This window comes from Engraulis encrasicolus, chromosome 11, assembly GCF_034702125.1.
Source record: "Engraulis encrasicolus isolate BLACKSEA-1 chromosome 11, IST_EnEncr_1.0, whole genome shotgun sequence".
Lineage (NCBI taxonomy): Eukaryota > Metazoa > Chordata > Actinopteri > Clupeiformes > Engraulidae > Engraulis > Engraulis encrasicolus.
In genome coordinates, this window is record NC_085867.1 from 13422185 (window position 1) to 13449393 (window position 27209).

General features: G+C 46.5%; 2 protein-coding genes across 2 annotated transcripts in view; both read left to right on the forward strand.

The window, feature by feature from the left end:
• Positions 1 to 25440, forward strand: part of setx (senataxin) — a 1003984-nt gene extending 978544 nt beyond the window's left edge. Inside the window, exon 26 of the mRNA XM_063209926.1 lies at positions 25284 to 25440. The gene's annotated coding sequence lies outside the window, so the exon portion shown is untranslated. The remainder of the gene's footprint in view (positions 1 to 25283) is intronic.
• Positions 1923 to 23910, forward strand: crb2a (crumbs cell polarity complex component 2a). The gene is made up of 14 exons (XM_063211106.1): positions 1923 to 2010; positions 6936 to 7631; positions 9474 to 9669; positions 11472 to 11611; positions 13584 to 13754; positions 14081 to 14194; positions 14418 to 15404; positions 15745 to 16310; positions 17416 to 17581; positions 18275 to 18453; positions 19027 to 19718; positions 20132 to 20245; positions 20859 to 20985; positions 23689 to 23910. The coding sequence occupies exons 1-14, from the start codon at positions 1923 to 1925 to the stop codon at positions 23908 to 23910; spliced, it is 4458 nt and encodes a 1485-aa protein (XP_063067176.1).
• Positions 25441 to 27209: the final 1769 nt, after the last annotated feature.

The following is a 27209-nucleotide window of genomic DNA, read 5'->3' on the forward strand; positions in this document are numbered from 1 at the left end:
CTGTCTTTCTTTCTTTCTTTCCCCCTCCTCAACCGTCCCCGGTGTGACAAAAACTTTGTTTAGTGGGTGTGGAGTGTTGAGGGGGTCGGGGCACCCCTGAGGCAGTGGGAGCTTGTCAGTGTCAGAGTGTCTCCTGAAGCACCTGCTTTTGTTAGGCGTGACGACATCACTCTTTAGTCACATCACTCCTTATAAAGTTCCAGTGTTGTGACAGAGCGTTCAGGTTTATATTAGCCTGATAAACCAGACTAAATGTGGATGTCTAATTTAGTCTGGCCTCGATCCATAATACATCCGAAGATTGTTGATGAGAACAACCTTCCCTCAAAACCCTGCCCACTTTGATTCAAAACACATCTGCGTTGTAATTGGTTTGCCAGATTCTTGGCATTCTGGCTTCATTGAATCATTATGCGAGGCCAGACCCACCCGTAGACAAAACATTTTGCCGTCCAGCGGGTGGCGCTGGTTCACCAGGCTAGGTTTATATGCCTATAGCTGATAAAAGATATTCTGAGAAGCAGGGCCGCTGATAAGGTTTTGGGGGCCCTAAGCATAACTGGCCAGGAGGCCCCCCTCATAACGTTTTTTAGTCTATCTCAATTAAGGAGGTCCCAAATTTGGGAGCAAAGTGGTTGAAGCCCTGCTTACTCTGCTTATGCTTCGCGGAGACCCAGTTCAGAAGTGTGTGGACGCAACTGTCCTGAAATTTCACTCTTTGGGAGAGAGACTCACTCATTTCGGACCTTTCCCACTCTCTCACTCCGCTGTATTTCCCAATCTGAAAAAAAATGTCATAACAAAGCCCAAATTGTGTTTGTTTGTTTTTTCAGCATGTTCATAGGCTACCCTGTATGGAGCGCCCAGGAAAATGTTCCAAACCAATAAGCAGATATATTGCACAGACCTAATAACCCGATTGGGTGTGTTGAGCAGGGTTGAGTTGTCTGCGTCCAAAATCATGGATTCGCTTTTGTGTTACGACACTTCTACACATAGAAGACACATACATTTGAATGAAAGTAAGGTACAGAAAGTGGAAAGAGTATGTTCAAAAGCCAAACTTTGTAAACTGGGAGCTCTGTGTCAGTAAAATCTCAAAAATCTCACCCGCAACTCAGGTCAAAATTTGAGAGCACTGATGGATACTAACTATGACAGTAGGTTCTAGATGAAATTGGATTGTTGCCTTTCCCACATCTTGACAAAACAATACAAAAAGAAAAAAGACGTTAATTAAAAATGGATTATGTCAAACCTTGTTAGTTGAAAACCGTGTCTAAGAAATCCTCCTCACAATTCATTCAACAACTGAATGGCTGTGTTGATAACATTTCTACCTTCAAGGCCATTGACATGATATTTCCCCTTTTGTTGGGAAAGTAACTCTTTGACAAAGGGTGGTGAGATTGAAGTGACTTTCCCAGCAGACCCATGTTCAGAGGGGGCATTCGGGGTGTATTTGGTTTATGGTGCTAGGATGTAGTGCTGGGTGCATGTGTACGATGTACCAATGCAGTTGGGGGCTTTCCTCCATTCTCTTCTTTATCCAGCATTCCTCTAGTGGCACCCCGCCTTCTCTCTCCATCTCACGCTCTCCCTTTCTCTCTCTCCCCTTCTCTCTCTCCGTCTCCCGCTCCCTGCCTCTCTCCATCCATTGAAATATCTTTATCTCCCATTCTCTCTCTCACACTCGTTCTCTCTACCCTCTGTCTCTCTCTCTCCTTCCCTGCATCCCCATCCATTCATTGTCTCTTTTTGATCTCTCTTGCTCTCTCTCTCTCTCTCGATCTCTGTCCCTCTCTCTCTCACTTCAGCCCTAAGTCACGAGTGGAGCCTACCTCCTGCAGCGCAGGGCATGGCTTCCACATTTCAACTGGGATCAGTGTCACAGCACTTTTGGTTGCCCCTGGAGAAGCATGATGGCACAGCGCCCTGACGCCACCTTAGTTGGCACGTGGCGTATGGGGATGTCAGCGGAGGTCGACTGCAGTGAGGCGGGCAAGGCGGGTGGGTGCGAGTGGGGGTGGGGGTGCTTTGGGCTTTGGCAAGTTCTGATGACAACTCTCTCTATCTGCTTTAACCCACTGATGCTGGGTGTTGCATTGCGCAACAATGGCTCTGGCGCCTGGAGGTGCATGAGGCGACATTCAGGCTCATGAGATTTGAGATATTTTTATTAAAAATGTTGGCATGTTAGAGCTAAATTAACACATTGTAAAGCAAGATTAGTGTCTTAGTGTTTAAATGCAACTCATCTCATGTTTTTATGTGCTTCAGAGGCTGCGATATTTAAGTTTTTATAGGCTGACAGTATCTTTTCCCAAAAGGGCCTAGGCATTTAGCACCAATTCCTTCCCGTTTCAGTCATCAATGGGTTAAAGCATTACTTGGGTCTCACTTAAAGGAGAAATACTGCTAATTTCTTTTTTTGAGCGTCTTTTTATTTCCATTTAACATGCGTTAAAGTCACACCTCACACTGACAGCACTAGTAGAACCAGAGTGCATCCACAGGTATTTGTAGCCTTGAGGAATTCTCATCATCTTGGTTGTTGGCCAGTGAGTGTTTCAATATAAGATTGATTCACGATTCCTGCCAATTTTTACTCACAGGTGCATGGGTCACGCTACCCTCAACTTGTCAGTATCTGATGACACTGCAATTTTTTTATTCAGCCTTTCAGACCCTGAGATCCTTGCCATTCTAATCAGGGCATGGTTTGTTTACACAAAATATGTCGTTTTAACTTACAACACATGTAACACTTTTGGGATGATGTTGGGAGTATGTTATAACGCTTTTAAAAAAAATGTAAACAAACCATGCCCCCAATAGTGAGAGAGCAGAACAAAAAAAGTTTACAAGGCAAGTCAGTGTTAGTGTGTTTTCAACATACAACTGCATGTTGATATGGGGAGGGATTCTCCTTTAACCCCCTGTTGCGTGGCAGCAATGAGTCTGGAGGGCCAGATTAACGCCAAAACCATCTGTTGTTACGCGCGTATAGGGTACTGTAAGGTGATGAACCCGCCCTTATGTCTACTGTACAAGAGGTTACAGTAACACAGAACCCTTTAGGTTTGGCCGTGTCAGTACTGTAATGTAGTTCCAGTTCTTGAAAACAGTGATTCCCAATCAGGCGTACATGTACTACTAGGGATACGTGACGTGAGCATACTGCAGAGGGTACCCTGAACAAATTTAATAATACCAAATATTTGGAGCGTAGTCACATTTGGATAAAGAAGAGAGAGCAGGAGTGAGAGGGTACTCATGGTATAATAAAAAGTCGTAGGGTTGCACAAGGCAAAAAAGTTGCTTTAAAAAAAAGTTGACACTTGCTTTGTCAATGCATGCCAATGTATTTTTTGTGGACATTCCTGACTCCTAAGCCTTCCCCCTCTGCCCCTGAACTCCCCACTCCCTCCCCCACCCGTCTCTATGTCTCTGATCGTTAATATCTTCCGCTTGGATGAAATTTTGGGCGCAGTGCAGTGATCAAAGTGCGGGGGCTGGGGGCCCAAGGCCAGGGCTGAACGGGGAGCCGGGGGGGTTGGCCGCTTCTCTGGAATTCCGGATGACTCAACAAGGCATTCATGCCATTGGCTGGTTGATCTAGTCAACGGATCGACAGAAATCCCCCCTCTCGCCTCCTCTGGATGCAGTTCAGCCTCATTCACACTCACATGGGAGCGGCGCAGGGCCAGGCTCAGCTGTGGAGAGGCCTGGGCAAGAGTCAAACACATCTCAGCAACAACATTAACAACAATCACACACGCACACACACAAACACACACACACACACGCGCACACGCACACGCACACTGACCCTCTCTCTCTCTCTCTCTCTCTCTCTCTCTCTCTCTCTCTCTCTCTCTCTCTCTCTCTCTCTCTCTCTCACACACACACACACACACACACACACACACACCCACACGAATCCATTTTTACGGTCTTCTCATGTGTATTCTAAAGTCATCTACGTACGTAAGTCCATTCAGCTCCTGGGTGTGAAGTCATATTTTACAACAAGCCAAATTGAGTACATTAGAGTAAAAACAATGTTTACAAACCTGTTAAAAGAGAGAGCCCCATTTTTTTTTTTTTTCGAAAAAAGACAAAAGGTTATGCCCTATTAATCCTCAAGTATGCGACAGGAGAGCTGTGGAGTCTAATTCACATTGTTGGTGTCTATGGATGATGAGCCAAGTAATGGCCCATGTAAGTGACCCAGATTCATTAGCCACCAGGATAAACCCTCGTCAGCTATGCAGCACCGTGGTGAGGTTAGGGCTGCCCAGCGGGAGGGGAGAGGAAGCCAGGGCACTGGGGTGGTAAATTGGGAGAGATACCGGTAGGTGATGGAGGATAAGGTTAGTGGAGCAACAAGTTGCAATAAAAACACACCCACATATACGCATGCACACACGCATGCATGCACGCACATGCACATAACACACACACGCACACACGCACACACACACGCACACGCACACACACACACACACAAATTGCATATATCACACACACACACACACACACACACACACACACACACACACACACACACACACACACACACACACACACACACACACACACATACACACACACACACACACAACACACACACACACACACACACACACACACATGCACACATTCACATGCGCACACACACACAAACATTCACACGCACAAACTCGCATGTGCATGCGTGCACACACGCATACTCACACATACGCATGCAAACACACACACACACACACACACACACACACACACACTAACACACACACACACACACACACACACACACACACACACACACACACACACACACACACACACACACACACACACACACACACACACACACACACACACACACACACACACACACACACACACACACACACACACACACAGAGACAGGAGTCCAGACTCCTGCTGGAAACGCTGCCCAGCAAAAAAATAGTTCCTGGAAGTCCACAACACAATGAAAAAATCAGGGGAGAGCAAATAAAGACAGTGCGCTCCCCACTGAATGAATTAAGCAAACGTACAGAACGAGATCTTTAGTGTGATCCATTGGGGACTTGCTTGCTTTTGTCTCATGGCCACTGATTAGCCCTCTTTCTCACGTTGCTGTGTGCTGTTGGCTTTTTTGTTGTGCTGCCTGTTGGAGTTGATTTATCGCCCAGAGGGTGGTCCAGCCCAGGACCCCCACCCCCCCTTCGTCCTCAACCCACCCTACCCCACCCAGGGAGGCCCGACATGGGGGACAATGGGGCCAGTTGTCCCGGGCCTAGGGGAAAGGGGCACGGGGAGGCGGATTGGGGGCAGAATTAGGTTCTCATTACATGACATATATGGGGGATGGGGGCCCTTTCATAGTGCGTTGTCTCTGGCCCCGTCCAAAGTTGTCAACATCCCTGACCCCTCCACCACCCCACACAGAGAGCGACAGGCAGGAGAAGATTAAGCCTTGAGACCCACCAGATGCTCATTGTTAAGAGCCCCCCGGTCAATGAGCAAAGACTCCAGCCAGCTTAAGACAAAGAACCGAGTTTGTGGAAAGCGGGTTTTGTAGCTAGAGATGGTTGAGGGTGGGTGAGGCTTTCACCTGGGGGTGTGGTGGGAGAAGAGACGAGTGGTAGTGGTGGGGGTTGTGGGTTATTCCGTGTGAGAGGTTGTTAAACCTCTAGAATATATGGTAGTCTGTCTTGGGGCTAGCACAGTTGGAACATTGCAGTTTTGGGAGGATTTGGGAGGGGGTTGGGGTGGGTTGGGTTAGAGGCCTCTACTTGTCTTATGGTAAAGTCACGCAGCCTCTTGGATTTACAGCGGGGAGTCAACTCAGCCAATTTGGGACAAGTGTTTCCAAATCCAAATCCGGGTCACCTGTGATCTCTACGAGGGTTTATAGGAGGCCAGAGAAAGACCCCTTGTTTCCCAGTAGTTTTACCAACCATTAATTTGGGCTTCTCAATGAGAATCCTTGTCACAATGAAAGTTTTTTTGTTGACCTCTTGCCCCCCCGAATGAAGATAATCTGGCTTAACTGCCTGCAACTTCTGTTCTCCACAGACGCTCATCCTCCTTTGGTTTGGAAAACATGTTTACATCCTAATGTTCATTAAAAGCATTTTTAAATATATTTTGGGGGGCTGTTCTGCCTTTATTCAGATAGGACAGTCTAGCAGGAGGCCAGTGGGAGAGAGAGAAGGGGTAGGTTGTGGAATGACCCAGGCTGAATTCGAACCTGGATCCCCATGTATGTATACGGTCAGGTGCATTAGCACGCTACACCACAGCAACCTAAGAATGTGGTTTGTTTGTTACAGAACAACATACCCTACCACTTACCCAACACCAATTTTGCACCAACAGGGCTGCACACAAGAACTAAGATGTTTTTAGTGAGCAGACACAAAGTGAGCGGGAGAGAGAGATAGGGTGGGGTTAGGGAATGGCCCAGGCCGGATTCGAACCTGAGTCTCCATGGACAATGCATGTGCATCTTTTCTGTCTCTTAGGACAACTTACACTCACGCCCACTTTACACCTAGCCTGGTTTTATCAGACCACGTTAATTACTTCGTAATTCATTTTAGGTCTGGGTCCTCAGTGCCCTGGAGCACTTAGGCGGGAGGAGTGAACTCAGCTCTGGTTGGAAATGAGCTCTGACCAATCGCTGACCGTTGACGTTCCTGACGTATGTTATTATGCTTCCAAGTGCGTTCGCTTATTGGCCGGTAACACCGGTTGTCTGAAAACCGACTGAAAACCCTCCTCAGAGAAGCATTAGACCATTCGTGGATTATGAAGTAATTCAAAATGAATGGTCTGGCCTGTCAGGCTACTTCACACCAACATGGCTGCACACAAAAACTAACATATTCTGTTTGTTTTCCCTTTTTCTCAAACAGGGATATTTTGCGGCGCCACATCAGACATGTGCGCCTCGTCCCCCTGCCAGAACGAGGGCATCTGCGTGGACATGATGGACGACTATGTGTGCATGTGCCCCACGCATGCCGACGTGCGCTACATGGGCAAGGACTGCGACGAGCTGTACGACGCCTGCCAGTTCTTGCCGTGCGAGAACTGCAACAGTGTGCCCGGCACGACCGAGTACACCTGCATCTGCCCCGACGGGTTCGCGGGCGAAAACTGTACGGAGAACGTGAACGAGTGCGAGAGCAACCCCTGCACTGGCCTGATGTCGGAGTGCGTTGACGGAGTCAACGGCTACTCCTGTTTTTGCCCAATGGGCTTCGGTGGCGAGGACTGTAGCATGCCCGTGGTGGACTGCGCCGATCAGCCCTGTCACAACAACGGGACGTGTTCCCGTGTCCCCGACGGCTACGAGTGCCACTGCCCCGAGGGCTTCGAGGGGGAGAAATGCGAGGAGGACATCGACGAGTGTCTCTCGCACCCGTGCCAAAACGGGGCCATCTGCATGGACGACGTGGCGGCCTACCACTGCTACTGCGTGCCGGGCTTCCAGGGCGCCAACTGCGAGATCGACATCAACGAGTGCGCTTCGCACCCCTGCGATAACAACGGCACCTGCATCAACCTGAAGGACCACTACGTGTGCGAGTGTCTGCTGGGCTACACAGGTGGGCCTACGCCTTGCAGTCTTGTTTCTTTTTTTTTAAATATATTTTTATTTGGGTCTTTTTGACTTTTTTTATGATAGCACAGTGAAGATGGTGACAGGAAGCGAGTGAGGAGAGATAGAGACAGGGAAGGGCCGGCAAAGGACCCGGGCCGGGAATCGAACTTGGGTTGGCCGCACAGTAGACGAGTGCCCTATTGTATTGTAAGGCCACGGTAGGGTCTTGCAATGTTATTTCTACAGAGAGTGACCAAATGTACTCGATTATAGCAGAACATTTACACAGGTGTGAATATGTAGTTTCCCTCCAGTTGTCACACATTCAGTCAAGAGCGGAGTAATGGATGGGCCAACCGGGCCCCGGCCCCCAAGAGGCCCCTTGAGATACTCCTTATACTGTAGGAAAGCTGTGTCGCTCATCTGCTGTTCAAGCTAATCTCTTGAGAAATTCTCCGGGCTGGGGCTCTTTATTCCTTAAATGCCCTGCATGTGGCATTGTGATGCATGTAAAATTGAGCAGTGCATTCATACCAAATAGGGCAGCCTGTAATGAAAGGATAACTGGAGAGGAGATGCACTCTACGAGTGTGAGTATCATAAGTCATCATCCGGGGCTGAAGTGCCCCTGAGCAAGGTACCTAATCTCATTATGTGGTAAGCATTGGCCATATTACAGTCAGTCTACTAGCAGTTGTCCTCCTGGATAGCTTCAGCTTCATCATATTCACTGTTACAAGTGGAACAGTAAAACAGTCAATACAACAGAATCTTAAGTAATGTATTGTGACTTGGTCATTGGCATTCTGGTAACAGCAAATTTATAACAGGGGCCATGTCTTAACTGCTCAACTGCAGCTTTTGGAGGGCATATGCTGGTCTGAAGTGAGACCGTGATGCATTGTGGGTCATGTAACGTGACCCCCAGAACCCTCCTTATCAGCAACACAAGGCTTTCATAGCAGCTTCCCACAGAGTGAAAAGAAACACACCACCTCCCCTTTTCTCTCCTCATAAGTGAGAAGGCCTGCACTATATCCAAAGGCCAGGTCTGGTATCTGCTATAGACATGGTGGGGAAAGTACAGCGCAAGTAAGAAATTCCTCAGAGCTCATATCAACCATCACAGCCGGCTAGCCACCCTCCCATACAGGGCGGGGGCAAAGGGGTCAGTTATCCCAGGCCCAGGGAGTACGTAGGGGGGGCCAGAATTTGGTCCCCATTTCATTGGATGTATTGGGGGGACTCTGTCCCGGGCCCCGCCAAAGCTGTCAGAGGCCCTGTTTCCACCCACCCCCTGGCTAGACACTCTGCTTATGAGACAGATAGTGAAGATGGCACAACCTCCTCCTCACCACTGTCTCATAAAGAAAGTGAATTGCTTGAGGAGAAACAGAAAGGTTGTTGGTGTTCGAAAAGGAAAGGGGCCCTGTAGTTCAGGGAAGTCGTTTTAGTGCAATGTGTAAACACAGACAATTGAAAAGGAAAGGACAGCCCTCTGCAGGTTTTTACCATTTTTTTTGCCCATGAACATTTTGCCATTACATGCTGAGGAATTGCGCTAAACTCAAAATGTCCCAGGGTGAATAAATAAGTAAAAATCTGAAGAGGGCTGTCCTGTCCCTCTTCAATTCATCTGCTATAGGTGGGATACATCAATGACAACTTAAAAAAACCTTTGACTTACAGTAGCAGGTGATAGTGTGAGTGCGTCTCTTCCAATTTTCAAATACAGACAAGCCAACAAGCAGCATGATTTCAATGCGTTGACATAACAAAGTTTAGTTGTTTAGTTTAGTTTGATTGTCTTTGATGCTAACTTTCTTTCTTGAACATATCTGCTCAGGTAGAGACTGTGAGTTGGAGATCAACGAGTGCGCGTCTGATCCATGTCAAAACGACGGCATCTGCCACGACCTCATTGGCCTGTACACTTGCGAGTGTCTGCTCGGGTTCGTGGGGCTGGACTGCGAGATCAACATCGACGAGTGTGAAAGTGACCCCTGCCTCAATGGAGCCGCCTGCATCGACTTGGTCAACAGGTGAACAGCTTAGCCTAAAACTTTGGTAATACTTTACTTGACAACGGTGTCATACGTATAACATAACAGGGTCATAACAGTGTCGTAACACAATTATGCATGTGTCATTATGTCAATGTCATCAACATTTTATGACTGTCATTAAGTGACATTATGTTATGGTAAAGACAGCCCTAACAATGTCAACTTTTCATGACCATAAAACGTTTATGACATTGACATCATGTTTATGACTCGTTAATGACTGTGTCATGACACTGTTTTGACACTATTATGACACTTTTATGTCACACATAAGATGCCAGCGTCAAGTTAAGTTTAACCAAAACTTCTCCAACTAGGCAAATCCCATTGCATTGTGACATAGCATATGGAGACCTTGAAGAGCCTGCCGTGTTCTACTAGGAAGGAACCCCTAAAAGTTCTCAGAGGAACCTATATGTGACAAATTGGTTCTTGGAAGAACCCCAAGGCTCTTTGGAAGGTTCTTCAGTTAACCCAGAAACCCCAAGATGCTTTGAGGAGGCATCAATTCCAGAACTTCTCAGAACTTTTAGATACTTTGGAGAACATTTACGGTTCCTCAGAGAATGTTAAGCTTCCTCCACCCAGGAACGGAAGGTTCTTTAAGGAACCTTCACGTTTTTGTACACAGTGCACACAGTGCAGAGTGAAAATTCATTAATGCCTCACCTTTGCAAGGGGGCAGCCGAACAAGTACCACAAGGCATAGGAGTGCACAGATAGGGACAATGTAGTGCTAAAGCACCTGTCCTGCCCCTATGCACTACTGTACAAAATGCCCTTTTGAAAGTTTTTTTTTTTTCGTTTCTTTGTCATAATGTACTGTGGTGGTCCATGCTGATATTATTATCTACTCTACAAATGCTTGACAATCAACAGCGTGTGATAATAATGCCCCGATATATAGCCTCTACTATAGCCTAGTGAGGCAGCTGGAAGTTCCACATGCACCCACCCGACCGTGAGCACCTGCCCCCCAAAACGTTGCCACGTCACTGCCGCAAGGCAATAGTGCAATGAGGGACAGTGCTCAGAGTGCCTCACTCATGGAGGAGGAAGAGGGAGAGCCTGGTTAATCACTCCCCTGACCCACCTGGCAGTGTCAGGGCATCAAACAAGGAAGACTGACCAGGCCCAACTCCCTAGCTGCTCCCAATCCACTGCCTTTGGCCTGGGAGAAGGAAATGAAACCCGTGAGTTGCAGGCAACACAGGAGCATGCTAATCATATCTAGGTCATAGAGCCCATGGTGAGCTTCAAGGGTGTTCTGGGCAATTTTCCAATCCTACCCTACCATTGTTTGTACTTATTGTCATCTCTGCACTGCCAAAAACTTGGAAGTGGGTTTCTGGGTTGTGTATAATGTAAAAAAAGTGAATAACTGCAAATACTATTGGTAATAGTTCTAATTTTGCAACTCGTGTTCTATTTCCATGGATGGTTGTACTCATTAGAATACAAATGGTCATTGTGCTCTGAATAATTCGCCATCTGACTCCATATTTGTGTTGTGTTTGTAGTTATCCTCTCTGTAAAATACACTCACATGAAAAGTAGTCACATGGGAAACACATCAGTATTTTTGTATGGGCATTGCATCGCATATAACCTTTATATAAGTTTTAAAAAATAAGTTCTCAGAAGATTTGAATGGCAAGAATTCACACATAGCTGAAAGGACATCTGCACAGTAAATTCCAACAATAAAGTGCAAAAGTTAATTTTGCAAAGAAACTCTTCACATACCTACTCTGTACTGTACATGTCTCTGTTTTCAGTTACGAGTGTGACTGCTCTGGCACGGGCTTCATGGGTGACCACTGTGAGGAGGATATCCCAGAGTGTGCCTCAGAGCCGTGCCAACATGGCGGCACCTGTGAGGACGGCACCAACGAGTACCACTGCACCTGCTGGGAAGGTACCACACTCTGATCCTCATAGATATAACATTACATGTAACCAGACACTTTCAAATACCAAGGCCAAATACTGTGTGCTTTACTGTATACCGTACATTTAGAATGCTTCAAATACTTCAGTCAAACTCTTCTTCAGTTCGTTTTCATTAATCACTGTCTTGAGGATAAATGGGGGGGTGGCGTATACAGACTGAATTTACCAATGTTGATTATAGATTGATTTTCATCATAGATCAATTTTACAATTCTGAAAAAAAAATACAGAGGACATGTCCTCTGTGTCCTCAATGGTAGTTACGCCCATGCATGTAGCAGCAAGTCAACCTCAACCTCACACCTTCTAGGGGACCAAACTGGTGCTTTGACCACTACACCAAAGAGCCAGGCTCATTGACGAGATAGAGCACACCCATAATCCTAATGATGGCCACTCCATCACAGACACTCACATTACAGTACATTGCATTTAACCCCTCTGTCCTCTGTCTACTTGGAAGGTAATGCCCCATCGACCCCATACATTCATTTCAACACACACTTTTCTCCAAAGCAACTTACCGGTATGAAGAAGTTACTGTACATAATCAAAAATGTGAAATCTCAAAATAACCTGTCTGCACACTTAAATCCTTTATGTAACTTTATTATGCCCTGAGGATGGCCGTCTGGCCGACTGAAGCCCTGGCTAATAAAACCTGCATAAAGGATTTAAGTGTGTTTATTTGGAAATATCCAAAGCGACTTACAAAAAAGAGGACATGAAGTTATTATACTCATACTCATATTCGTAGGCTGGGGACTCACTTATTCACGTAACAGAACACTACTGTATGTAGGTCACAAAACAGTGTACCTTGCACCCTATGCTGTGCATTTATGTAATAATGCACGAATGAATGAACATTTTGGTCTCCAGACTTCTAGGAGTTCGCAATTAATCTGGTATTAAGGTCATTAATCTGACATTGACGTCACTGGATTATAACACATACACTGTTGGCATTTTTGTACATGTTTTTAATGTATTTTATGTATATGTCTTTCATAGTGCAGTATTTAATTTCATTCACAATCACTGTTAGTCATACCACACAGTAAATCTTACAGTGTTAATTCAACACCTAGAGAGTAGCACTAACGCCATGGGTGTGAAATTCAACTATCTAAGAGTTAAAGTAACGCTGGAAACTTCACTGTGCAGCAGGGACAATGGGTAAAGGAATTAAGTGGCCATGGTGGGCAAAAACATTTTTGGCCCCCAAACTATACTGCAGGCGTTTCTTATGTTACCTGGTGCCGGTACACCAGAACCCTTACAGATGAGAATGGGGATGAGCAGTTTGGGCAGATGGAAGGTTCGGTTTGTCCTGGACCTGGGCACATTTGTGCCCCCCTCCCCCCTTGAAACCCTCACCTGGACACCAGCTAAAGCCCAATTTATAGTCTATGTTTGGTTCATTTCCATTCATTTTAACTGTCAACAACACACGTTTACCGTCTTTTGTTACAATCTGTGAAACATTCCACACGGAACCCTCTCACACCAAGTGTATGAATGGGCCTTAACATCGCTAACTGAGTGCGTTTACATGCAGTTCAGTATCCCGAATATGAGGCTTATCCCGGTTATGATCATATTCGGGATAAGGTGTTTATATGCGCACAGAACGTTATATCCCAGTCTACATTCTTGGCCGTTATAGAATTCTCTTCAAATGCGTGTAGCCTGGATACCAGCAACAGCGTTCCATGGGAAGCCCCTGTATTCGGGATAAGGTGTATACATGCGTCAGTATCCCGGCTTCTTTCGGAAAACTCCACCTAGCATATCCCGATTTCTCAGTATCCCGAATAAGAGCTTATTCGGGATACTGAAGTCTTTATATGCGCAAACGCAAATTCGGGATACTTAATATCCCGATCATATTCGGAATACTGAACTGCATGTATACGCACTCACTGTCTCTCTAGGTTACGAGGGTGACAACTGTGAGGTGGACATTGACGAGTGTGCGGACGGGCCGTGTCTTAATGATGGAGAGTGCTTCCAGAGGTCAGACCCTGCCAGCTGGGAGGAAGGGTGGCATTTCAACTACGCCAGCGCATCTGGATACGTGTGCCAGTGCCAGCCTGGCTTCACAGGTTGGTTGATCTGACCCTGAAGGGTAAAAGCTAACTCACAGAGATGCTGAGGGCATCCAATCATCAAACCAACACATTTGTATTGCTATATCCAGTACTATACTTTATACGAGATTTAAGAAAAAACTCACTGAATATAAAAAATATACATTTCTTCAAAATTCCCTTCAGCATGTATATTACTACTACCTACACAATTTTAAGAGCCTTTGACAACCTTACTTAAACCGGGCATCCCCAGACACAACTTAAAACATTGCGGTGTTTGGTGAGAATCTAACTGTACACTTTATGTTTGATAAGCTAACCCTCCTGCTCCTCCACAGGAGAGAATTGCTCCGTCAACATTGATGAGTGTGTGTCCGAGCCATGCCAAAATGGAGGGACCTGTGCAGACCTAGTCAATGCATACATGTGTGTCTGCACTGAGGGATTCACAGGTAAACCCACTGTATAGCTCTTGAGCGTAGTTCTGTGTATGTTTTAGTTCTGTACAGTACATATGATGGCTGACTGTGTAGAACCTTTTGGACTTCATGGTTGAGTAAATGCAGGTGGAAGAGGTAGATGGTTAATTGATCTATGCATTTAGGTTGTATGTGAGGTCCAAAAGAAAAAAATAATTTAAAAGAGTAAAAACTCCTCTTTCCATCTTTTTCTCAGGCGCTTCCTGTGAGGTGAACATCGATGAGTGTGAGAGCCAGCCATGTCAGAACGGCGGCTTGTGTGAGGACGGGGTGGCCGACTACACCTGCCACTGTCCCCAGCTGTTGGAGGAAGAAGAGGGCAGCGGTAGCCTTCCGTGGGGCGGTCCAAACTGCGACGTCCAGCTGCTGGGCTGCCAGGAGCACGAGTGCCAGAACGACGCCATCTGCGTCCCGTGGCTGGACGTGGACGACCACCACCACACTTGCCGCTGCCAGCCAGGCTTCACCGACGATGTGTGCTCCACCCCCACCACCTTCTCCTTCTCCACGCCGGGCATCATGCATGTGGAGGTGGAGCTGCCTGAGCAAGAGAGAAGGCGTAGGGACGTGAGCAGCGCCAGTGCAGGCCCAAGCGTCCACCTGCGCTTCCGCACCACCCTGCACCACATGGTGCTGCTCTACAGGGGCGACGCCGAGAGCTTCATGACCCTGGAGATCCTGGAGGGACGTCTGAAGGCCAGAGCGGTCTCTGGGGACCTTGACCTGGAGGCCACCTTCCACGGCCAGGTGTATGACGGAGTCTGGCGTGACCTAGAGGTGGTCGCAGGTGACGGTTTGACCCTGGTGCTGAAGGGGCCGGGCTGCGACGAGGACGGGTGTCGGGTGGTGAACGGCAGCAGTTCCCCTGACGGCCACTTCTTCCATCACCCGGACTCCTTCAACCACGTCTACGTAGGCGGCGTCCCAGACGAGGAGGAGTACATCGCGAACCTGGAGAAAAACACTGGCTTTGTTGGGTGCATGGAGGACCTGCTGATCGACTCCAAGGTGGTGTTGCCACAGAACCTTCCAGAGGACGCTGTTCAGGACTTGGAGCTGGGCTGCGTCAAGACGGAATGGTGCGAGGTAGACCCCTGCTCGGGAAATGGTGACTGCCTGGACCTGTGGACGGAGTACACCTGCGACTGCCATCGACCTTTCTATGGCAACAGTTGCTTAGATGGTGAGTGAGCGGATTACTTACCCTTTTGTACCATAGTATAGCATGTGTGTCTCAGGGTTTGAAGTCCGTTTTATTGTATAACTTTGAGAGTTTGTGGCATCAAAAGAATTGTGGTATTGAAATATCAAAATGATATGCCTCTTTGTTCTGTTGCTTATGCCCAATTTCATTCCATGGGGAAATAGGTGTTGAATGTCTTTTTTATCAACTGTCCAGCCACCCTCTGTCCAGCTAAAGGTAGTCAGTATCTGTCAACAAGACATTCTACAGGGGTAAGGAGTTTTGTTGGGAGATTTGCTGGATTTTTTCCTCTGAAACATGTATACCTTCCTGTCTGCAGAGTTTCCTTCTTGGACCTTCAGCCATGAGGACACGTTGAGTTACGTGGCATACGACATAGGCAACGAGCATGGTAAAGAGTTCACAGTGTCCTTCTTCCTGCGCTCCCTGAAGGAGGATGGCCTGGTCGTTCAGCTCGCCCATCCAGAAGAAGACAACCCATACCTCACACTCTTCCTGAAGGCTGGTCGTCTGATGATCCATGCCCAGCCAGACACGTTGCCCCTCACCGCGCCAGTCTTCCTGGCCGATGGTCACAAACACCTGGTTCAGGTGGAGCTGAAAGAGGATGGAAAGGTGGTGTTTGAGTACGAGGGTCTACGCTACACACTGGGCCAGTTTGCTGACGTGGTAGTGGGGGACGGCGATATGGCCTACGTGGGTGGACTACTGGAGGGGGAGCTGGAGGAGTGGGGTGGACACTTCAAAGGTTGCCTGCAAGACATGCGCTTGGACGACATCCACCTGGATTTGGACGCCTGGAATAGATCCGAGGACGCGACCGTGTACTTCCCCAGCGACTCTGCCAACGTGGAGCAAGACTGCTTAAGTGATGACACATGCAAGGTAGGTGACCTGCATGAGCACCAGTCACACACTAAGAGCATTCCTTCTGCTAATATAATTTTCCTTTTTCACAATTACCTCAACAAGTTCTGTTTTGCAGCGAAGCAGATATGAACAAGTACTGTTTTCCATAGAAGTTAGTGGCGTGTAAGTTTATGTCTTTGTCAATGGATGCTATTAAACCTGCTTCAAATGCATTGAAGGTATTTGACGAAGGATTTTTACATGATATGAAAAAGTCACATGGAAAACCCCCACTAACAACAGCTAGAACAACTAACAAAACTAGCACACCTCAAAATAATACACTGCTTACTGAGATAATAGTCTAGTTAGAGAGTCTGTCTCCCATCCTGGAGTTGTTCTGCAGTTACGGGTTTGAGACTGAATCTGAACCAAAGAGCACTGATACTAAGAGAGCTTCCTCACTTACTTACAAACGTACTTACTTACTTACGTACTTACGCACACCATGAATGTGTAGTTTGGCCATGGACACAAATAAGGTGGGAGGATTGGCCACCCTTCTTCTTGTTCATCTTCTTCTTCTTCTTCTTGTTCTTCTTTGGAAACCAACTGGAAGGTGCTTTACCACCACCGACTCGACTTGAAAGTGGAACAGGTTACTGTCGCTTGTTGTTCTTCCTCTTTTGGCTTTATTTTGGTGCTTCCCAGACAGCATGCACCACCACCAGCACGTACCAGGATGAGGTGTGATCTGCACAATAAACCCACCAATGGGCCCAATGGCGTCACCCATGGAACAACATACTTCATACTCTCATACTTCATCATTGGCAATGTATTTTCCAGTCAGTAAGCTCTCTCAGTATCAAGGCTCTGTGGTATGGGTTGTGGTACAAAGACCTTGGATGCAGTGGTGCCATGATAGTAAGGTTAATGGGTATGGTCATTCAACTACACTGTGCAGGAAGACCTTGATAGCTAATTGATTTGATTCATTTAAACATCAACCCATGCATACAGCAAGAATTCACTTTTTTATCCTACCTCTTCACAAAGTCTCATAGTGTCAGACCATCGTCCTTTCAGCTGCTAATAATTTTGTACATAGACTATAACAAAGACCAATTTTACGTTAAAGGAGGAGCCGTGTATGAACGGCGGAGAGTGCACCATCACCTGGAACGACTTTGTCTGTTCGTGTCCTCTGAACTTCACTGGGAAACAGTGTGAGACACGCGTGTGGTGCGTCAGTGACCCGTGCATCAACGGTGGCCGTTGTGTTGACCTACCTGATGGATATGAATGTAAGTAAAGACTAAGTAAAGATGAGTATTTCTCAGTCGTGGAATAACATTGGCTTGTTTATCATCAAATGTGGAGACTTGGAAGCTTTGAAGATTTGATTTTGAAACTTCAGCTGAGGCTAGGGGTGGGTGATATGACGATATAAATCGTGAATCGTGATATCGAGTACAAGATCGTCTCGAATCTGCCAAATAGAAGGAATCGTATAGATCGTCTTGCAGTGAGGATGTTAACTATCAGTATCAAAGTGATGTTTACTTACTTGTGTCTTCACTTTTGTTCTTTACATTATTGTATTCTAATTGTGCACTTTATGAGTGTCATCGGTGTGTTAACATTTTATTAACGGCAAATTACAAATTGCAAGCATATCAAAATAGACTTTTGTTGATTTTATTTTTTTGGATGGAAGAGATTGTGATAAAAAATCAGAATCAAGATTTCATGTAAAAAATCGTGATATGAAATTTTTGCCATATCGCCCACCCCTAGCTGAGGCCTGTTGTATTTCTCTTGTCTTGCTCTACTCTATACAGTATGTAAATGTTTTAGTGTGGTTGGTGACCTACGGTTAATGTTACAAATATGGCATTGTTACCATGTTTACATCTGTCTTTTTGTCCATCTGCCTGTCTGTCTGTCTCTCTCTCACTCACTCACCCACACACACATACAAACACACACACCTCCAGGCATCTCCAACGCCACATTTGACAACACCCCCCTGCAGTATTCGTCCAGGGGGTCCCTGAGCGACCCGGTGGTCAGCCTCAGCCTGGATGTGCGGACGCGTACGGAGAACGGGCTGCTGCTTCAGGCCTCCAACGGAGCAGAGTATCTGCAGGTGGCGCTCATGGACGCCTCGCTCAAGGTATTATCATGCGTCATATGATAGTCACATCATAGTGTCATAAACATTATTATGTCAACATCATGAACGTGTCATTTGGATATTGTCATGACAAGATGACATGTATTGGGGTGCGCAGGCTGCTTAAAAAAGGTCCTTCACACACACGCATGCACGCATACAAACACACACACACACACACACACACACAGCCCAAATAATGTCAACTTTTCATGACAATAATCAAATAGCACAACACAAGTGTTTATGACACTTTCCTGCCTGCGTCATGTCAGTTGTTACCCCATGTCTTAATCTTGGTAGTTATTACATTAGTTTTAGGGTAATGACCATGTCTTAATCTCAGAAATAAGTCTTGCTTTTCAGCAAACACACTGTGTTGAATCACAGGCAATTCCATCTGGCCCCAATGGCTATGTTTACATGAGACACTGAATTCGGAATTAACTCACTTTAATTCTGAACAAAGCTTAATTCCGCTTGTTCTGTCATGTAAACACTGCACAATTCGGAATGCAATGTGCCACGACATGGCTTTTGTAACTAAACCACTGTGCTGTGCTGAATGTGCAGGTGGAGATCCACAGCGAGAACAGCGTGGAGGCGCTGGACTTCCTGGGCCAGCGGCGGGTGTCGGACGGCCAGTGGCACCGCGTGCACATCTTCATGCGGGAGCCCGAGCAGGAGGCCTCGCCCTGGGAGATCCTGCTGGACGGCATCACGGACGGCCAGAGCAGCCAGATGCTGGCGGGCAGCCTGCACTTCCTCAACGAGGACAAGACCGTGGTGATGGTGGCCCAGAGCTTCAAGGGCTGCCTGGGCGCGGTGAGGATCGGCGGCGCGTACCTGCCCTTCGTGGACGACCTCGAGCCTCCCCAGACCGGCCGCTTCTACAGGGTCGGGGACGAGGCGATACGGACGGGTTGCACCAGCGATCCCGTGTGCGACGCCAAACCGTGCAAAAACGGTGGCACGTGCGAGGACCTCTTTGATGAGTTTGGGTGCGCGTGCAAGCGGGGCTGGGAGGGACGGCGGTGCGAGGTGGACGTGGACGAGTGCGCGTCGCAGCCTTGCGTCCACGGCAGCTGCAGGGATTTCCTCGGCAAGTTCGAGTGCACGTGCCACGCGGGCTACACGGGCAAGACCTGCCAAACGGACGTTGATGACTGCGTAGAGGGGCACTGTGAGAACGGAGGGACCTGTAAGGATGGGGTGAACCAGTACTCCTGCATTTGCCCGCCAAACTACACTGGCCCCCGCTGCCAGTGAGTATGCCCTCTGTCCTCTGGTCTTGCATTCACAGCCATTACCATGGGTGGGATGCTCACCAACCTGGCAACCAGGGCATTTCCAATTATAAGAGTAGAGTAGAGTAGAGTAACTTTATTAATCCCCAGGGGGAAATTCAGGAATGAATATAATGTCCTAGAACTCAATTGACAATTTTAGTATAATGCTTCGGTCGATCACCAAAAAGAGAGGAGTAGATCTAATATTCCACAACCTGAAAGTACTAATTATTTGGTTTATTATAGGTCTTTAAAGGCATTTATGACATTCCTTTATGAGATTAAATGATGAACATTTACATAAATACTGTACAGAAGCATACCTTGAATGTACTGTGCTTTTATGTGTAAATATAGTTGTGATGATGGGGCTTTCTTCCTGCTTGCAGGTGGAACTACCCTCCTCTTCCCTGTGATGAAATGGAGTGTGGCGATAAGGGCTCCTGCCACGAAGAGGACTGGGGAGGCAACTGTGTCTGTACGGCAGGCTACACAGGCTACAGGTTAGATACACTTCTCAGTAGACCATAACAGTTCATAAGGTTTGGAGCAGGCTTCACCCTATAGGGTTTTTTTAGCGTGAAATTGATCAAATTAAACATTGAAGGCCCCACTCTAACGGTAGGGCACGGGAGGGTCTGCTGTGCTGGCTGGGTCCTTTGCTGATCCTTCCCCATCTCTCTCTCACACTCATTTCCTGTCCCTCTCTCACTGTCCTGTCATAAATAAAGTCATAAAATACCAAAAAAAAGAACTAAACGTTGAAAACAGGAAAAAGGCCACACATACAGGTACATACATGACTTTTCATAGACGCATTTCGACACATACTGTATAGTAACAAATAGCATGGCCTTTTCCCCTGTGCAACTTCTCACAAGCAGACAGACTTTTTCTCCTGTTTATATCATAGTGTTGCTCACTGGCCTCTGGATCACGTCACGTCAATCCATGAAATGAACATCCATAACATACATGAACTGTTCTCTCTCTCTCTCTCTCTCTCTCTCTCTCTCTCTCCCTATATCTCTCTCTCTCTCTCTCTCTCTCTCCCTATCTCTCTCTCTCTCTCTCTCTCTCTGCTACCCCTTGCCTCTGTTCTGCTCTTGTCCACAGGTGTGAGCTGGAGGTGGATGAGTGTGCGTCTAACCCCTGTATGAACGGGGGCTCCTGTGTGGATCGCCTCAACAAGTTCCAGTGTCTCTGCCCCGCAGGCTTCAGCGGCTCTCACTGCGAGACCAGCGTACGTAGCTCTCCTTACTCACCCACTTACTGTACCTTCACAGGAGATGGATCAAATATGATATGATATGACATTACTGTATGTGCAGGGCCGTAACCACATTTTCAAATGCCGAGGTCAAATACTGCGTGCTTATAGGCTACTGCATACTGTACATTTAGAATGCTTCAAACACTTCAGTCAAATTCTTAAGTTTGTTTTCATTAATCACTGCCTTGAGGGTAAATGGGGGTGGCGTATATAGACTGAATTAGTCATTGTTGATCATATATCGTTTTTTTAGCAATAAATACATTTTACATTACTGAAAAAAATACAGAGGACATGACCTCTGTGTCCTTAATGGTAGATACGGCCATGTGTATATGATATATTATATGATGTGGTGTGATGTGATATACTGTATAAGGTATCATATATACATGTATATGATTGGATAGGATAGGATAGGATAGGATAGGATAGGATAGGATAGGATAGGATAGGGTATATCCTGAATGAGGAAACTCACAAAGAACCACAGGATTACCTAAAAATGTCTTGCTTCTCTCACATCCTTCAGAGGGAATAGATATATAGAATATACCAAATGAGAACATTGGTGTACCTACCAGTTTGTCTACATGCATTGCTGTTCCCTCCTGTGGTAAAGCAAATATGTATGGTGGACTTATTTCAAATTAAAAAAAGAAAAAACAACACAGTATTAAAACCGTCTTATCTGCCAGTTTTGTGTACCAGGATTGACAAGGCCTCCTTTATCTTCAAGTATTGGCAGAGGACGCGCTCAACTTCTTGGAAAACCGAAAAGCTTTTGGGTGCGAGATAAAAAGCGTCAACTTAAGGAAGAAGAAATCCGCACTCACAAACTGCGTCTCATTATTTATTTATATTACCACCATGTCCAAAAAGCAAACGCCTTTCGGCTAACAAGCCTTCATCAGTGCGTGGTACCTTTATCTTGCCATGATACTGTGCAATATGGCCAGGGCCGGATTAAGAGGGCCTGGGGCCCCTAGGCCACAGGTTGCTGTAGGCCCCCACGGAAGGCAAATTTCACAACAAAATTAGAAATGACATAGACAGTGTCATAACTCCAACCCAGAGGAGTATTAATACAATTTATTATATGGTGTGACGTCATCGGTCGAATGCTCCATTCATTTCAACGGGGCTCCCCAACGTTCGCACGTCTGTTATTTTTCGATAACGGACGGGTTGGTCTATAACAGACCGCTTTCAATGGCAACAAGACTTTTCACTGCTAAAGCGACTTTTCAACAAGACTCTAATCAGCTGCTGTGATAGACAACACCTGTTGTCCTGGCTACCTAGCTGTTGCCTAGCGGTGTTCCACAACGGCACTGTTTTGTTTTGCGCAGCAACAATCTTAACATTAAATAGGCCTAAAGACATGTCCCCGCCATGTGTGAATCATTTAAGTACTTAAATGATTCACACATGGCGGGGACATGTCTTTAGGCCTATTTAATGTTAAGATTGTTGCTGCGCAAAACAAAACAGTGCCGTTGCATATAATAAGCGGGTTAACTTTCGGCGAGTCGGTCGCTTTGTGGAATAGCAGCACTCCGCTCCGCGTCGGGGTCTAAAGATTCTCTCTGTCGTGCTGCTATTCCACGGTAGCGACCTTCTCGCCGAACGTTAACCCTTACTTAAAACTACTTGACACAACAGGCGGGCAGGTGGGGGCCCCTATTTTGCTGCAGCCATATCTAGCCTGTGCATTAATCCGGCCCTGAATATGACACTACAGTATTGTGTACTATCGTGACTGGCTGTGTTGTCCCTCTTCTGAGTGAACTTACATAACTCAAGCCAGTAACCATCTAGCTAAGCCAGTCTAATTAAAATTGAACTGCAGTACTTTGCCAGAACTGGAGCAATAGGCCTGAAAAATGGACACAGTTGGAAGGGTCTTTGGAACACAAAGTACTGTACATTCTCACTCATCAGGAGAGGAGAACGGAACAGCACAGCTAAAAGAGCCGTTGCTGGAGCAGAGCGCCACTTAATCTCCCATGAAGTTGCATATTCGTGATGATGATGATGATGATGATGATGATGATGATGATGATGATGATGGCGAACAGGAGGGTGATGAGAAGGGTGAAGAGGGTGATGATGATGATGATAATGATTATGATCATGATGATGATGATCATAATTTCCGCCTAATTTTCGCTAGGGCACCTTCACTTGCAGGAGCCCCGATCTTTTCACAGATGGAGCGTGTGTGTGTGTGTGTGTGTGTGTGTGTGTGTGTGTGTGTGTGTGTGTGTGTGTGTGTGTGTGTGTGTGTGTTTGCGCGCGCACGTGTGTGTGTGTGTGTGTGTGTGTGTGTGTGTGTGTGTGTGTGTGTGTGTGTGTGTGTGTGTGTGTGTGTGTGTGCGCGTGTGTGTGTGTGTGTGTGTTTGCGCGCGCACGTGTGTGTGCGTGTGCGTGTGCGTGTGTGTGCATGTGTATGCATACCGGTACTTGTATTATATCTCCACACCCTTTCTATATTGTTGACTAGGCTATACATTTTGTGTACGTCACTTTAAACTAAACCATGTCATGTAATATTAAATCTGTGTATGCCTGTCTCACTGTGTGTGTGTGTGTGTGTGTGTGTGTGTGTGTGTGTGTGTGCCTGCGTGCGTGCGTGTGTCCCCTCGTCTTGGTCACTTCCTCCCGGAGCAGAAGCAGTCTCGGCGTGAGCGTTTCCCCTGGCTGCTGGTGGTCATCCCCCTGGGCTGCTGCTGCCTGCTGCTCATCGTCATAGCGACCACCTTCATGGTGCTGACGGCGCGCCGCAAGCGCCAGTCGGAGGGCACCTACAGCCCCAGCTCCCAGGAGGTGGCAGGAGCACGCATGGAGATGGACAGCATGTTGAAACTGCCGCCAGAGGAGAGGCTGATATGACCTACTGTACACACACTCAAACACAAACACGCACACGTACAAATGCAGACACATGTACACGCGTGCACACACACACACACACACACATGGAGATGGACAGCGTGCTGAAATTATCCCTGGAGGAGAGGCTGATATGATCTCCACACACACACACACACACACACACACGCACGGCATGCATACAGTATGTGTGTCGCAAATCCAAACACAGCAGGAGATGGACAGCATGCTCAAACTGTCCCTGGGGGTCCCAAACTGTCCCTGGGGTCCCACACAGATGCATACATATGGAGATGCATACTGGCACTGTCCCTGGAGGATATGACCTCCCCATGCACACACATGCATGCACGTACGGTTGGATGTACAGTACATAGAGACGCATGCCGTGTATTACACACACAGCGAGAGATGGAAAACATGCTCAAAGTTCCATCCGAGGAGTTTGACCTCCACATGCACACACATACACACACCCCACAAGTATTTCCTTTTCTTCTTCTCTTTCTTCAAAGTTGAGAAAGAGAAACACTTACACTCTCGCTTGGTCCCGAGTTGGACGTGGAGTCATGGACCCGTGGTGGGGGTAGGCAGAGGAGAAGAGATTCCAATAGCTCCCTCTAGAGGGGAAGAACTGTAGATCCCATGGATTTGAGATAGGAGATTGAACCCCACGAAAAGGAACCTTCTCATTGGGGGAGCACACAGCACTGAGGACCAGTGGTGATGGGCAACCTGGATTCAGAAGATACGATCCAGTGCCACATATCTCAAAAGGCCTGGATACTACACTGGACCCCGTTTCGTGGAAGCATCGTTGCTGCAGTTAGCAACTTAGTAAGTTGTCAATGGGAAATTGCATTGCAACCAAGTAAAGTTGCTAACTTAGGTAGCAACGACGCTGTCGAGAAACACACTCGTGGTCCAGTAAGGGCATTTAGACAGGTAAAACAAGATAATCTCTAAGGTGCCGTTTCCACGTAGCTGGATATTTTTATATGTGGATATTTTTTTCTCCTGGTTGTATTGGTTTTGCATTGGTTTTTGGCCTTTCGTTTCCACGTAGCAGATATTTAAAATCCAGGTATAAAAAGCAGGAGAAAAAAATATCCTGTTAAGGGGGCTGAAACGCATTCGTTACAATGGAGGATTTATTTTTATCCACATGTTGCGTTTACACCTAACAGGAGAAAAAAAATACCCTGCTAAAAAAATATCCTGCTACGTGGAAACAGCACCTGAAATATGTGGCACTCTACTGTAGCTTCTTCCAGCTGCCCATCACTGCAGAGCACCACCTGAGATCAACAGGTGGTGATTGGGCTCTCTGTCTCAACAAGCTCCAACAGGGAGCGAGAGAGAGGACTCACCAGAGCCATCTAATAGCAGAGTTGCGCAAACCGGGGACCAGGAAGTCGGTTGGTGATGTGATTTGCGTAGATTAAAATGTTTTTTTAACAGTAAACTTCTGTTCGTTGGAAACTAACACAGAACCATCACATACCAAACAAAGATTAAGTACAAACAAATTACATTACCTTTACCACATTTTCTGTGTTCTACGGCCACATCCTAGAACTAAGTAACTCTAATAGAACTAAAGTCAATGGGGATTTCCATGTTAACGCTCCGTGAGGCTCCATGAGAGCCGCCATTGCTGTGGAAAGATTGGACCATAGAGGTCTATGGGAGTGGCGTAACTCTGTTATTAGATGGCTCTGAGACTCACTGGATACACGATCAATCACAGTCATCACGGCGGACCAGAGGCGATGATTTTTTTTGATGTACCCATTCGTGGGTTTTCTGGGTTCAAAACTGGTTTTAGGTTTCGTGACCGTGACGACGTAAGGATCCAAAATCAGACCCCTTGTGTGTCATTCTGCACTGTGATGAGCACATACTGTATCTGACCCAAAAGTGCAGCTCCGCAGGATCATCACATGCCAGGCCCATTTGAAAGGAGCACAGCATGTGGAACACTTCTAATTTATGGACGCGGATGTTTGTTAAGTTTGTATATATTGTGTTGAACATTCTCGCCGCACTTCACGTTGTATTTTTTGTATTATTCAGACTGCGTTTTTTGAAGACAAGACGATAAACACACACTCACAATCACACACAAAATCACAAAAGGGAGCTTCAGCCTGGACACTCAGACAAAGACACGTTGCTCATGTGCTGTTTACAATGCCGGAGGAGTGAGGACCCTGCTCATGAGCAACTACTCTGACCACACAGAACTCTCACTTGATTGACAAGGGGTTTCAAAGATGAGTATTTGAAGTCTTCAAATGTATTTCCAAGCATTTAAATGAGCCATGATTTTTTTTTTTTTAAAGAGACAATCTGACAATCAATAGGTTGTTTGACAAAGTATATAGATCTACTGCTGATTTGCCAATCGTTTCGAATTGTCCATTTGCCATTGCGTCATTAGAGGGACACAACAAATCTGACAGGTCTGCCATGTGGCATATCACGATACACACACTTCAGCTTCCTGTCAGACACAAGATGGAAGCAAAAAACACAGACTAAATGATTCTAATCATTGATTTACTGCACAGTAGTCAAGGAAGGGTTTCTTGGAAAACACAACATCATTTACCTGACTAGATGGCAGCTTAGGCACAAGGATAATGGTTAATGCTGATGTGTCTTCAAACAAGCTGAATAATGATGAACAGCCTTCCAGTTTGTCTACTGTACTGCACACTGTATCTGGCCACCGTATCAGTTTGATCAACACAACTCCTGAGGCAGAGCCTTACTTATTGCTAAGTTGCGAACAAATGAATAACATGAATGTGTATTTTTTCATGGGGACAAACATTTCTTGGAATACATACTCTGACGACGACAAACAAGAAAATCAGAATGGTTCACACACCACAAAAGCATTCCACTCATCACTATTTTGTTGCTTAACAATTGAGCTCAAAAGGATGTTCAAGATAATACAAACTGAACATTAATAAGCGAATAGTCTACTGTGACGTTGGACTCAGTGGCACGTTGTGAAGAACATGCCGTCTGGTTACTGTACATGACCGTGCGTAGATAATGGCATGAAGCATTACCAAGAACAAAACAGTCACGCACGATGTGACTCATTACATCACACACAGTTCTCTTCCACCATGGCAGTGGCTTCACTGACCTGAATGACTCTGCACATGATTGTGTGTGACTAAATGACTGCAATGTACTGTAGTGTACATTCAAAGGAGAATTCTGTCCAATTTCAACAAGCAGTTCTATGGTTATAACATTTCAACATACGTCAAATGTTG

Excerpts from the sequence above, each read along its gene's own strand:
- crb2a (XM_063211106.1), top strand. The coding sequence starts at position 1,923 with ATGGCACAGCGCCCTGACGCCACCTTAGTTGGCACGTGGCGTATGGGG. Across the intron at positions 20,246-20,858 it reads GCAGGCTACACAGGCTACAG|GTGTGAGCTGGAGGTGGATG; the intron begins GTTAGATACACT and ends TCTTGTCCACAG. Across the intron at positions 20,986-23,688 it reads GCTCTCACTGCGAGACCAGC|AAGCAGTCTCGGCGTGAGCG; the intron begins GTACGTAGCTCT and ends CTCCCGGAGCAG.